Here is a 12,500-nt window from a genome sequence, read left to right on the forward strand (position 1 = left end):
GCAGTTCCTCCGTTACCTAACATAACCAGAGGCTGACACTGGGTCACAGCCATGCACACAGAATCCCCCCACGAGAACACTGATTTGCATTTTCATGTCAATCCATCTGCCTGCATGCACAGAGAGAAGAGACAGTGACAAAAGCCTCAGTTGATCTCACCAAGGCGCACAAATGCAATTGCACCAGCGAGAGTTATCCCGGAGCGACAGCAGATCAGTGCATATGGCAGCTTTGTGAGAACAATCATACCCCGCGTACTTTGACTTCAGTTGTGCTGTTTTAGTCGACGTGTTAATGGAAGAGTTCAAGCTGATGTTCACCAGGCTGAACTACTGAAAAGAGTTTTTCAGGAGTTTTCTGCAAGTGTGAAAGTGCTACACAAGTGGCAATGAAACTGAGTTTTTGTGATGATTAATTTGAGGTACTTCAGGTTGTTTTTATGACACGACATTCAAACTGGACTGGTTTACTGTGTATACAGATACCGCACACTTAGAAGATTATTTTGACAAATAATCGGTGCAACAAGCCTCAAATCAGGCCACGCCCCTCTCCATCATGCTGGGTGTTGCCTCCAAAGTCGGGCTTAAAATCATCCAGTGAGTAGCCAGCTTTAAGCTCATCTCAATAATCACTGGCTACAGTAGAAGTCCAAGAGCTATGTTGTTGTTTGACATGAATTAATGGTTTCCAATGTTGATGGATCATAAAAGTAAAGACAAGCTGTTAAGACATTTTTATAAAATTGTCGGTTCACCAAATCTAATTAAGCCCATGAAAGGGCTTCATAAAGTTTTCCTTGGAAGAGACGTCCTTGAGGTTGAAGCAGTGAGGCTGAAGGTTGTTCACTGTACTTAAAATGATTACAGAACCCTTCCCGTTTAATCAAAGTGAAGTTAACAAGCCCCTCTAAGGCTCATACGCCGGCTTTGCTGACTTCATTGGAATGCATAGACAGGTACGAGAATGAGCTTGTAGTCCTGAACACCCGTCCTCCTCTCACACATGGACGAGACGTGTCTCACCATGTCTTCATGAGATGTGGACTATGAGGGCCTGGGCCTGCTGGTACCCCCTTTTTTCTATACGAAAAAAACAAAACACTACAGGGTTTTTCAGTTCTCAGCATCTGAAGCACAAAGTCATTCTCTCTATCAGCTGTTTGTATGCTAACCTCACAGCGCTTCCTTAAAAACAACTTTTAGAACACTGCTGCCACTTTTTAAAACTCCCATATCGTGTTACAAAGCTCGATGCGAAAACTAAACGTGGGCAAAGTTTCAGATCATGAGGTAAACGTATGTTGGAGTAATCCCAGGATGAGACTGCAGAGGGCGCTAAACGATGCTCTGCAAATCACATATCACATGCTAGTTCTGCGATATGAAACCAAGAATTTCACAAGACGGCTTCAAGCCTCTACGTAACTCTCTTCTCCCAGCATTAGAGAGCAGCCCTCCCCTGGCAGCCCTGCAGCGTTCTGCCCCCCCCCCCCCAGAAGGCCAGAAGAGAGCTAGCCAATCGGAAGAAAGTGGGCACCATGGAGGGGGGGGGGGGGCTAAAAGAGACAGCAGCTGAAATGAATGTTTTTACTGATGTCAGTATCAGATAAATAAGGTTTTTGAGTTGCACATCTTGCAAAGCTACTCTATGGGTTTCACAGACGGACATCATGAAAGGTGAACATTGGTGTAATCTGTTTTTATTTTCATGCAAAGTAATCAAAGTTTTTTTGTCGCTTATGTCTTCAACCTACAATGGAGACTAAGGGCGCACTCACACAATCCGTACCATGCCTAAGTACGTTGGTTTGACCAGTGTGAGTGCTCCGATCATACACTTTCTTGGCCCTGGCCCGGTTGGAGGAGCTAATTTTGCATATCTGGCCTCCTGCGGTTTCTTGTCACTCCCTTGGCTCACATAAACACAGATACAGTGATACCTGCTTTCAGTTAAAGAGGCAGATATCTCTCTCTGAATGAGAACGCAGATCATCCTCTGTATCCTGCATGCACTCCTGATATTTTACATCCCAAACAACATAATCACCACAACCTCTACACCCTCACATTACAAAAAGGGCAAACTCCATCCTCCATCGTGCTGGCGCTGGACCTAAATCATGAGCTGCACCACCTTCCTCTATGCACATAATTACCAGGCTGATACCGGGGCTGAATTATGCACGAGCCTGAAGGTATCTGTCTTGAATACAAAACTCTGCACGGTCACAGAGATTTAGTGACTCATTTTGGATAATATTAAACTGTCTGGTGAAATGGCACAGACCCAACCCCCCCCCCCCCCCCCCCCCCCCCCCCCACATGATTCAGTGTAATCCTTCAAACTGGCTTATTTATTGAGATCATTCCTCCTACGAGCTCAGTGATCTATTTGAATCTTTAAAGGCCAAGGATGAGAGAGATGTTACAACACCAGATCCTGAATGTCTATCCACACATTTGTTTGCTTTGGGTTTGTAGTCAGAAATGATCCAACGTTCATTCAACAATGTTTTAAAAATAGTTTTCTTCTCCTTGAGAGGACAGACCTGACAAAGACTGACTTTTTACTTCTTACAAATCTGCATCACGATGAGGCAAAAAGCTAGACTGTAAATATTAATGTTTGAAGCCTGAGTGATGTCACCCATCTGTTCCTGCAGGGGGCGCTGGAGGCTCATCGATGGCGATCGAGACATGAGCTAATCAGACCTTTTTTTGTTTTTTTGAACCAGGCTGTAAACATGTTAATCTCTGCTGTAAAAAAAAAAGGCTTCTTTTGAATGGGTGTGTATGTGACTTCCTGTGCTTCTGCAGCCAGCCTCTAGTGGACACTTGAGGAACTGCAGGATTTTACACTTCAGCATTGGCTTCATTTTTTTCGCTTTCACATCTGTGTAGGCTTTTCTACTCTAAGTGACCGTAAACTACAAGGACAGTAAATTTCACTTGGAGTCATGCTAGCCCACATTTTTACAAACAGAACTCAGGAGTCGGCCATTGTTGTTCTAGTCCACCGAGTCGTGCATGGCTACTGACTGGAACAGTAATGCACATGTGTGAAATGTCTCCACAAATATTGCCAGTTTACACGACAACAGTGACGGTTACAAAACTTACTAAAACCATTTTTTTTTTTTTTTCAAAGTAACTTTTTGGGGCTTTTTATGCCTTTAATGGAGAGATAGGACAGTGTCGGAAATCAGGGAGAGGGAGTGGGGAATGACATGCGGGAGGGGGGCCACAGGTGGGGTGTGAACCCGGGCCGCCCGCTTGAGACAACAGCCTCCATACATGGGGCGCGCGCACTAACCACTGCGCCACCAGCGCTCCACTAAAACCATTTTTAAGCTCTCAAAAAGTATTTTTCATGTAAGCAAACATTTGAAAAGAACAAATCCTGCACACCACTTTTGCTAAGTATCACCAATTTATTAGAAAAAATCACGACGTTTCCGTCCCTCTGAACCTTTGTCAAGTGATTTTTTTCTAATAAATTGGTGATACTTTGTCTTCCTACCCACCGACTTCAGGAGATAGTTGGATTTGCAAACACTTCTGTTGCAAATTAAAACTGGAAACTATGCAGCGAGCAGAAAAGGAAGTGTTGGTGCAAACCAACGAATCACCTTGAAGTTGGCTGTCGTTTCCAGAGGATTGAAATCGTCACCAGCTGTGAGACGATGGGTTCTGAGATTGAACACATCCAGAAAAAGTTTCCCATTTCTTGTGCTGTGTCTTGTTGCATATTCTTTTAATTACACTGTAAAACCACGACTCGACTTTAAGAGGATTAAACGTTTATCGTTCCAACACAAGAGGACGGGCACAAAAAGAAAACTGCTTTGTTTTCTTCAAAGGCGCCATCCCAACAGCACCTTTAAGCTCCGCAGTTAAGTTTCATGTTTGTCTTAGCAGAGCAAGAGCGAGGACGTGTGTGTGTGTGTGTGTGTGTGTGTGTATCGTGACAGCTGGTTACTAGGACAAGCTCGGAGTGCTACAGGCGAGCCGAGTCTTCGTAGGCCTAGCATGACACAGGATCTCGGGGATATGGTTGTGGTGTAGCAGGGCTGCCGAGGGCCAAACTCACACTGAGCGATAACTGTACTGCAATTATAGTCAGCTGGAGCGCTGACAAGAAGGAAAGTGGGTCAGAAAGGAGTGTATGTGTGTGTGTGTGTGTGTGTGTAAAATCCATCTGTTTTTTCAGTCAGCGACACTGAATCTTTAAAGCTTTGTGTTAACAGTACTACTCTGCATAAATCTGTCACATTCTCACAAACCTCTTCAGCTAATCTTGTGGAAACTTTGTTATTGCCTTGGCGAGCCGCTCGTTCCTCTCTCTCTCTCTCTCTCTCGCTCTCTCTGAGCTCACAGTCGGCCGTGATTTAAACCGTCAAACCCCTGAGTCAAAACAAATCTTCCAAACTACAACCCAGCGAGACGATTTATCTCTGTTTATCTCTGTCCTCCCACACCGTCCAGGGTGGTTCAACAAAATAATTTTCTCCGTCTGAAGCTTAAAGAACTTGTCGTACACACAAAACGAAGAAGTATTGCAAAGCTTGCAGATGAACAGGCTGTTTCTGTGTCTGTACCTTTAAATATGTAAATGAGCTGTGTCTGACCACGCCCCCTCTCTGGAAGGGCTTGGGTCAGCTCAGGCTTTCTCGCTCCATGTCCTATTGTTTACTGTGAGAAGGCAGACTCAGAGGGCAGAACAAACACCTAGCTGTGGGAGTGTCACCCACCTGGGGGAGGGGCTACTGCCCTTTGTGATGTCATGAAGGGAACATCTCCAAACGGCCTGTTTGAGCTGACATTTTCTGAAAAGTGGAGCAGGCAGAAGATGGAGAGGATGGACTTTTCTCATCATTGGGGGGTTTATAGAGAGACTAGAGACACATATTAGAGTTAGAGGAACATGGAGAAGAGGATTTTACAGAATGTGTGACCTTTAAAGTGTGACGATTGAAGTGGTAAAACACAACTCAGTTTGAGTGAGGAAGGCAAAACACAACTCAGTGCCTTTCATTTCAAGTTACAGAATTTATTCATGAGCAGAAACCTCTTGGAATGAGAAACACATTTGAAGCCTTTAAATGTGATTAATACTGTGCCTTCAGGAAGTGTCTTTCAGGTTGATGCGCTCTCAGAAACAGAAGCAGACATGCTTGAAAAACTCGCCACTCTTCTGCACACCTGCAGCCAATTACCACCCAAAGCGTCTGATCACTCTTGACTCTCAGGGTCTAATCAGCGCTGCAGCTCTGTGAAGGATTCTGCGAGGCACGTCCTGTGTCACCCATCGGTGCAGAGTGTTGGAGTGTTACCGTGAAGCAGCAAATTAACAAGATTTGAACTCGAGCCATCTTTGCATTTCGAGGCTTTAGATTTCTTTTTTTACATACTTCCTTAGCGCGTGTTGTGCAATTTGAGCTGTGACTGGGTTGACTCGGCGCCCCCGTCCTTTCTTTGGTGAAATCTTATTTTTCAAACACGAGTCCTCAGAAGCTTTGTTCGGTTGATCTGATCCATGCATGGTTCACATTATGACGCATTTCATCTGGCTTTAAGATGAGCGTCTGAATGGATCTGTTGAGGGTGAGCCTAAATCGTTTTCATAGCTGTCCTGTCAGTTTTAGTGTAAATGTAACAAATATGTTTTTTCTGTTTATGTAATTGGCTTCAGTGGTGAGTCTGGAGTCTGTTTGGGCCCCTTTTTCCTCTGCTGACTGTCATTGCACAATGTAGGTTTATACATCACAGCTACAATACAGCACATCAAGAGTGAGGGCCGTCATATGGGGCCATCTTAGGGGGGTTTCTGTCATTGCAAACTTTGCACATTTTGAGCCACTGCAGGGGTTTAAAGTTCGTCAAACCTGGGATAAATAAAGTTGTCTAAATCTGAATCTGGCTTGTGTCCCTTTAGCACGTCTCTCTGTGAAGCGTTTTGGATCTTCAGCCAGCTGTTGAGTTAGCTTTAGCCAAAGACTGTTCAATGTTGATAACTTGTGTTTCCGGCCCCTCGCTTCTCTCCAGCTCCTGTCCAGATAAGTTCACTGATATCTCAGTGGCTTCGTCCACTTTGACACAATCTTCAGTTTTTCTTTGAAAACTTAAATTTTCTTGAGAATCAAAACATTTGCGATAAGAACGTCTTGATATTCTGAAACTTTGTCCGTTTGATTCACACCTTGAATATGTGACTGTTACCTGCAACTATCTGAGTCCCAGAGGCGCTGCTTGGGGGCCCAGGCCACTTAGGGGTACCGGAAGGCTGAAAAATGTTAAACCACAGCAGTAGTCCAAAATGCGCAAATTTTGCAATAACAGTAGGAAACCTCCCTAATGGGGCCCCATCTGAAATGACTCACTCTCATTGCCCTGCTTGGCACATCATGTATTAATCTTGTGAAAACCAAATTTGGTAAATGAAACTCACCAGAAGAGGAAGAGCCCTGTGACACTGCTAGATATAATAGTGGTTGGAGGGGCCCCAGCAGACTCTAGAATCGACACTGTCGAGTCTATGAAAGAAAGAAGAGGGGGGAAACTGTTTCATCCGGTCTTTTGAGTGACAGTTACACGAGCGTGTGATGATGTGTGTGCAGACGGCGATGATAAATGAGTCCCAAAATCAAAACATTGAAAAGCCATTACTGTATTTTCTCCCCAAACATCGTCCAGCTGTCCTCACATCTGGCTTTTGTAGCTTCTTTTTCTTTCTGCTGCCACAAACTGTCACTCTGCTGGTGCCTTAAGACAACATGAACGCACATGTCGGACTGTTAAGATGTTTTTTTATTATTTTTAAATTGTCGACTCAGGTAGATTCAGTAGGAATGTTCATGCAGTTTGTAAACACAACATTCAAACTGGGCCCCTCCTCCTCCTGGGCTCATCTCCCCCTGCTGTTCAAACTGCAGGATGTAGTGTGTATGTTTACCGCTTGTAGCTACACTGCAAGCTAAGGCACGCTAGCACAAGCTAACCGCCGGTGTTTGTCACCTGCCTGTCCAACAGGAAGTAGACCAACTCCACGTCCACAGGTAAAAGCCAACACAAGGTTCACCCTCGTTTCAGAATGACTGAATCCACTCCTGAACTCACCGGCTGCGCTGTCATTGGCTGGAGGAAACACACCAGCTCCCCGCCCAGAAACGTCCCGTGTCAACCAAAACATTCAGTACAAATCAACACATAATATTACTAATTTATTTTTCATATCATTTGTAGGTTCTTCGTCAACTTCCCGTCGGCCAAACAGTACTTCAGCCAGTTCCAGGACATGGAAGATCCAGAGGAGATGGAGCGAAGCAGCCAACTCCGGCACCATGCCCGCAGGGTGATGAACGCCATCAACACCGTGGTGGAGAACCTCCATGACCCAGAGAAAGTGTCCTCAGTGCTGGCCCTGGTTGGGAAGGCCCATGCGATCAAACACAAGGTGGAGCCCATGTACTTCAAGGTAACGTTCAGGAATAATCCGCTTTTAGAGTTCAGAAGTCACCTGAACATGATTATCTCACATTCTACTTCACGGTGTTATTATACTCCTCAGAATCACCTATAAGGCTTAATTTAGACTGGCTGTGTGTTCGAGGCGTTGCGGCGCTGTCATGTCATTAACACAGGCTGCGTGTGTGGGCGGCGTCCCCGTGCTGTTAAACCTCAATAATTTCTTGGCTTTATGAATGTTAGAAAGATTTATTATTTACAGGAATGGGTGGAGAGCTGGTTGTCAGCCCTGTGATTGACTGGCGACCAGTCCAGGGTGTAACCCCGCCTTCTCGCCCAGTGACAGCTGCAATACGAGACATAATGAAGTCATCAAGCAGCCAGTGGCGGGTGGCCAATAGGGAGACGGCTAACAGATTATCTACAATGTGTTTGACCATGCCACCGGCTGTTTGAAATCACCGACATGAGAAAAGAAGCAGCATGACCATCATCAGGTGTTTTGTCACCTTCCATTTGATCGGGATGATGTTTGGGAAAGTGAAGAGTGAGAGCATTTCATTCCTGCTGAAAAGGATTCAACTCAGACGACTCGTTGTTTGCATTTGTCTGAAATATTTATTGCAGCAGCAGATTAAAGTTTGTGTTTGGCGTCGAGGCTCCGACCTCATCTCTCCTCGCAGTTTTATTTAGCATGCAGCAATGTGAGGAGCGATGAGATTATATCTTTAATCTTTAGAAAATGGATGGATGGATTGATGGACATGTTTAAGTTGTATAACAAGAAATCTCCTCCTACTTTTCTCAGCTGTGGAAAAAGTAAAAACGAGTCATGTTCTGCAGCATGCTCTGAATCTCCTCGTCTGGCATGTACCCATTATGACATTATTAAGCTACAAGTGCTCAACTACCACACAGTAATCCACACATTCCCCTTTATATTTCAGCTTCTCCTCGTATATATTTCACCTTCCCTGTTGTCCTCGCTATACCTTTTTCAATTCGGCTCCCTTCATATCGCCTGTCCACCCACTGCTCTTATCGTTTTCAATTCTCACCTGCCTCGCCCGCTCTTCTGCGACGCTGGATTGGACTCCCTTTCTTCCACCTCTCTGCACTCACTTTCCCCCTCTGAGTTTTTAATTCTCTGCAATACTCGCTTTTCCTTCCAGCTGCTGTTTAAACACGATAGCCACCTATTCCCATTCGCCCCTTAAAGCCGGCATTTTTTTTTTTTCCATGTGAATCAAATTTTCTCTCTCACACTCCTTCTTCCTAGATCCTGAGCGGTGTGCTGCTGGAGGTGTTGTCTGAAGATTTCCCCGAGTACTTCTCGGCGGAGGTGCAGATGGTGTGGACCAAACTGATGGGAGCGGTGTACTGGCATGTGACGGGGGCCTACACGGACGTGGGCTGGCTCCAGGTCTCCAGCTCCGCAGTGTGAACAGTTTTGGGTGAAGAGGGGCTCAAAGAAGTCTCAGATACAGGAGTTTGGTTTCACAGACATGGATGAGATGATCGTGGTAATCCGTGAGACGCTGTACTTTGTTTTTGGTTTTATTTGTTGGTGCTAAGCCGTCATTGTTGTGTTATTCCATCTAACTTCCAAAACAATGTAGCTGAACAACATTTGACTTGTCTTATAGCGAGTTTTAGCCGATGTAAGCAGATATGTGTGTGTGTTAAGCCACGGAGGCAATCATCTCTAACGCTAACCATCCACTTCTTGTATTGTCGATTCAAAGAGCTGCCAAGATGGGCGAATCAGAAAGCTTGAAATGACTAGAAGATTTTACTTTACGTTCAACAAATGTTAACCCTTTGCTGAAATTAGTTCTTCTAACTTTAGATTCTGCTCCTGAATGCTCTGGATTTCTTTGGACCAGAGAAGGTAGGCGGTTTTAAGGCGACCCCCCCCATATGGCCGTTTTGGACACCCCTCGGTTTACCAGATATGAGAGCAGTTATCAGGTCAACAGGTGTTGCAGCAAGAGAAGTGGTTCAGATAGAAGTGATTGTACCCGACCTAAAAAGCCTCTGCATGTTTCTAATAAGCTCCACGAGCAGAAACGTGCTCAAACTAGGATCAATATTGGAGATGCTTTTGAAAAATGGAGAGAGGTTAGAACACAGAAAGGTTTACAGACCCATGCAGAGCTGGATAAACACTGAAGCTTCAGAGTCCACCACATGGTGACCTGTGTGAGCATCGACTCTAGAGAGGAGGAGGGGGGGGGGACAGCTCTCTATGATGTTTAGAATTTAGACTGCAGTACCCATTTTAAACACTAGGTGTCAGAGTTACGTAGTGCTCCTTTAATGTTGTTTTTCTAAATTTTTTGCTCCAAGCCACTACTGCACCGGCGCCCCAATACTAGAAATAGGCTTTTTAGGTCGGGTACAATCACTTTTATCTGAACCAGTTCTCTTGCTGCAACACCTGTTGGTTTGACCTGAAAGCTGCTCTCATATCTGGCAAACCGAGGGGCGTCCAAAACGGCAGTGTGGGGAAGCATTAAAACCGCCTACCTTCTCTGGTCCAAACAAATCCAGAGCATTCAGGAGCAGAATCTAAAGTTAGAAGGAGGACATACTGACTGCTGCATTGTTGTCAGAGAAGCCAGCACTTCAACATGTTTCCTTAATGATCAGATAGTAAGATACCTTTATCATTTCACTCTCTACACATCTCACTGATTGCTCCTTTAAGAAATAGACACAGAAAGCGTTGCGGATTATTACCTCACAGAGTTCATTTCTGTGGAAACCTTCAGTGAGAGAAGCATCTTTGGGCCGAGCCGCACACATTAATACACCTCATGATGTTATGGAAGAATGAGACTGAGAAATATTTAGATAAGCTCTGAGAGGAGGAGAGGAGGGGGGGGGCGGGGGGGCAGTTAGCCGTTAAAGCCCCAGCTATGGGACCATGGAGCTGCTGACTGTTAATAGATCCTCTTTGTGTCCTACTTCAGTATATCCTCATGTTAAGGGGACCTGTGGCCCTTTCTCTCTCTATTGAAGCATCGTGTGCTCTTAATGTTTAACTTTATTGAGGTGTTGTTTGTATACGTGTACAGTGTGCATACTCTCTGCCTTTTTTATGTTTACAACTCATTGAGAGTGTTTACATGGACTGGAGTATCCCGGTTATGATCCTCATCCTGGTTTATGATCATAATCAGGATCTGGTGTTTACCTATAGAGGAACCTGGTTATTCACCTGTAGACATGATAAATACTAGAATCCTGGTTTTTGTTTACTGCATCTTATTTTAGACCTCTGAGGCTCAACATTCTACAATTCACTTAGCAGACTCTTTTATCCAAAGAGACGTACATCAGAGAGTAAGAACAACACAAGCAAGGATCTAGAAAAAAGGGAACAATGTCAGTAAGAGCAAACGATCAGCTTTGAGTCTGATTGGACACACAGGTGCTGACAGGAAGTGACCAGAGGCAAAGCACAACATTGAGGGCAGTTCTTGAGAGCTCTAATCAGTATAGAAACCATCTTATAAGTCGTCGTTATCAAACAAAAACCATCGTCATTACCATCATCATCATCAATAATATGGAGACCATCATCATTAAGTTAGTAGGTATTCATGAAAGAGCTGGGTCTTTAGCTTTTTCTTAAAGGTGCAGAGGGACTCTGCAGATCACATGGAGTTTGGAAGTTCATTCCACCACCGGGGGGCGACAGAGGAGAAGAGTCTAGTCAGAGACTTAGGACCCTGTTGTGAAGGTTGGATCAGACGCCTTTCATTGGCAGAGCGTAGTGGGGGGGGGGGGGGGGGAGTGTAGACCTGGATCAGAGAGTTAAAGTAAGGAGGAGGCAAACATGCAACTATCGCGTCACAGGTACGGCATATCCATCGTATTTCCAGCAATGGAAATGACAAAACTCAGTTTCTTTGTCACTCCAGAATTTAGACACTCTGGTTGCTGCCGCCATGTTTGATTTACTGATACGTTACTTGGCTGAGGTCGCGCCTGTGCAGGAAGTCTGCAGCTGTCAGAAACCGGAGTAAGGCAGTATTCATGCCACAGCATCCTGTAGAAAAAGGTAGAAAAACCAGGTTTCTCAAAATCGGGATAAGGGCTTATCCTGGTTACTGAAATCGGGTTATGATGTTTACATGCACAAACAGAAGAACCAGGGTACTTTCAAAAACCGGGAAACTCAAATCCATGTAAACCCACTTATTGACACACTGATCTGTGGATGTGTTGGAGACGACGTTTTTGGGGGGGATTGGCATCAATGCTTGAAGTTTATAATTTGGCTAAAACTTTCATCACACCAACGATCCTGAACGTGAGCCGGTGTTCTGTTGAAATGTGCTGCCCTGTCGAAAAAATGCTACCATAGCGCCAAACGATAGCAGAGGCTATCTGTATCCCCGATCAAAATACTTTCATATTAATCCACTGCTCACTCTACTGTATATGCATCGTCAGAGTCTGGGGGGGGGGGGGGGGGGGCAAGGTTTGGTACTCTGCTGTTCAACATTTCAGGGGGAGAATATCTCGATGGACACTAATCCATCAAATAATGCTCCTTGTTCTGCACAGAGCAGCATGCTAGCACATCTGCACGGGGCAGCACTTTTCACCAGCACGACGGAAAACATCAGCAGGTGGACACAATCAGCAACCGCACATGCACACACTTGCACACAGGCATGCCAGAAGACCTCCCCTATGTTAATATTTACAGGACTGTCAGTTGGTTTACCTCTCTGAAAACCCCATCAGAGAGACGCGCCACGGCTCCGGCTCCATTAAGAGCTTTAGAGAAGTCTCTCCGTCGCTCTAGGAAAAAACATGTCAGCTTAAGAAGTGCCATTAGACGTGTGTGCTTTAGATCTCCCAGACCCATCTCCCCTTCCCCTCTTAGTGACCCACATGCAGACATCATTTTAACGTGCTGCCTGCTTCCAAACTCACCTTCTTCACCTCACCTAACCTTCTCTCCCCGATGCTTCGATTAACCAGACTTTGAACTGCTCCTCTCTCTGTTCAATTCC

General features: G+C 45.1%; 1 protein-coding gene across 1 annotated transcript in view; it reads left to right on the forward strand.

Annotated features, from left to right (window-relative positions):
* Positions 1-9,435, forward strand: part of cygb2 (cytoglobin 2) — a 15,436-nt gene extending 6,001 nt beyond the window's left edge. Inside the window, exons 3-4 of the mRNA XM_061062628.1 lie at positions 7,246-7,477; positions 8,747-9,435. Coding sequence (XP_060918611.1) covers positions 7,246-7,477; positions 8,747-8,911 — 397 coding nt within the window. The 3' untranslated portion in view covers positions 8,912-9,435. The remainder of the gene's footprint in view (positions 1-7,245; positions 7,478-8,746) is intronic.
* Positions 9,436-12,500: the final 3,065 nt, after the last annotated feature.

Source organism: Labrus mixtus, chromosome 2 (assembly GCF_963584025.1).
Source record: "Labrus mixtus chromosome 2, fLabMix1.1, whole genome shotgun sequence".
In the NCBI taxonomy this organism is placed as follows: domain Eukaryota; kingdom Metazoa; phylum Chordata; class Actinopteri; order Labriformes; family Labridae; genus Labrus; species Labrus mixtus.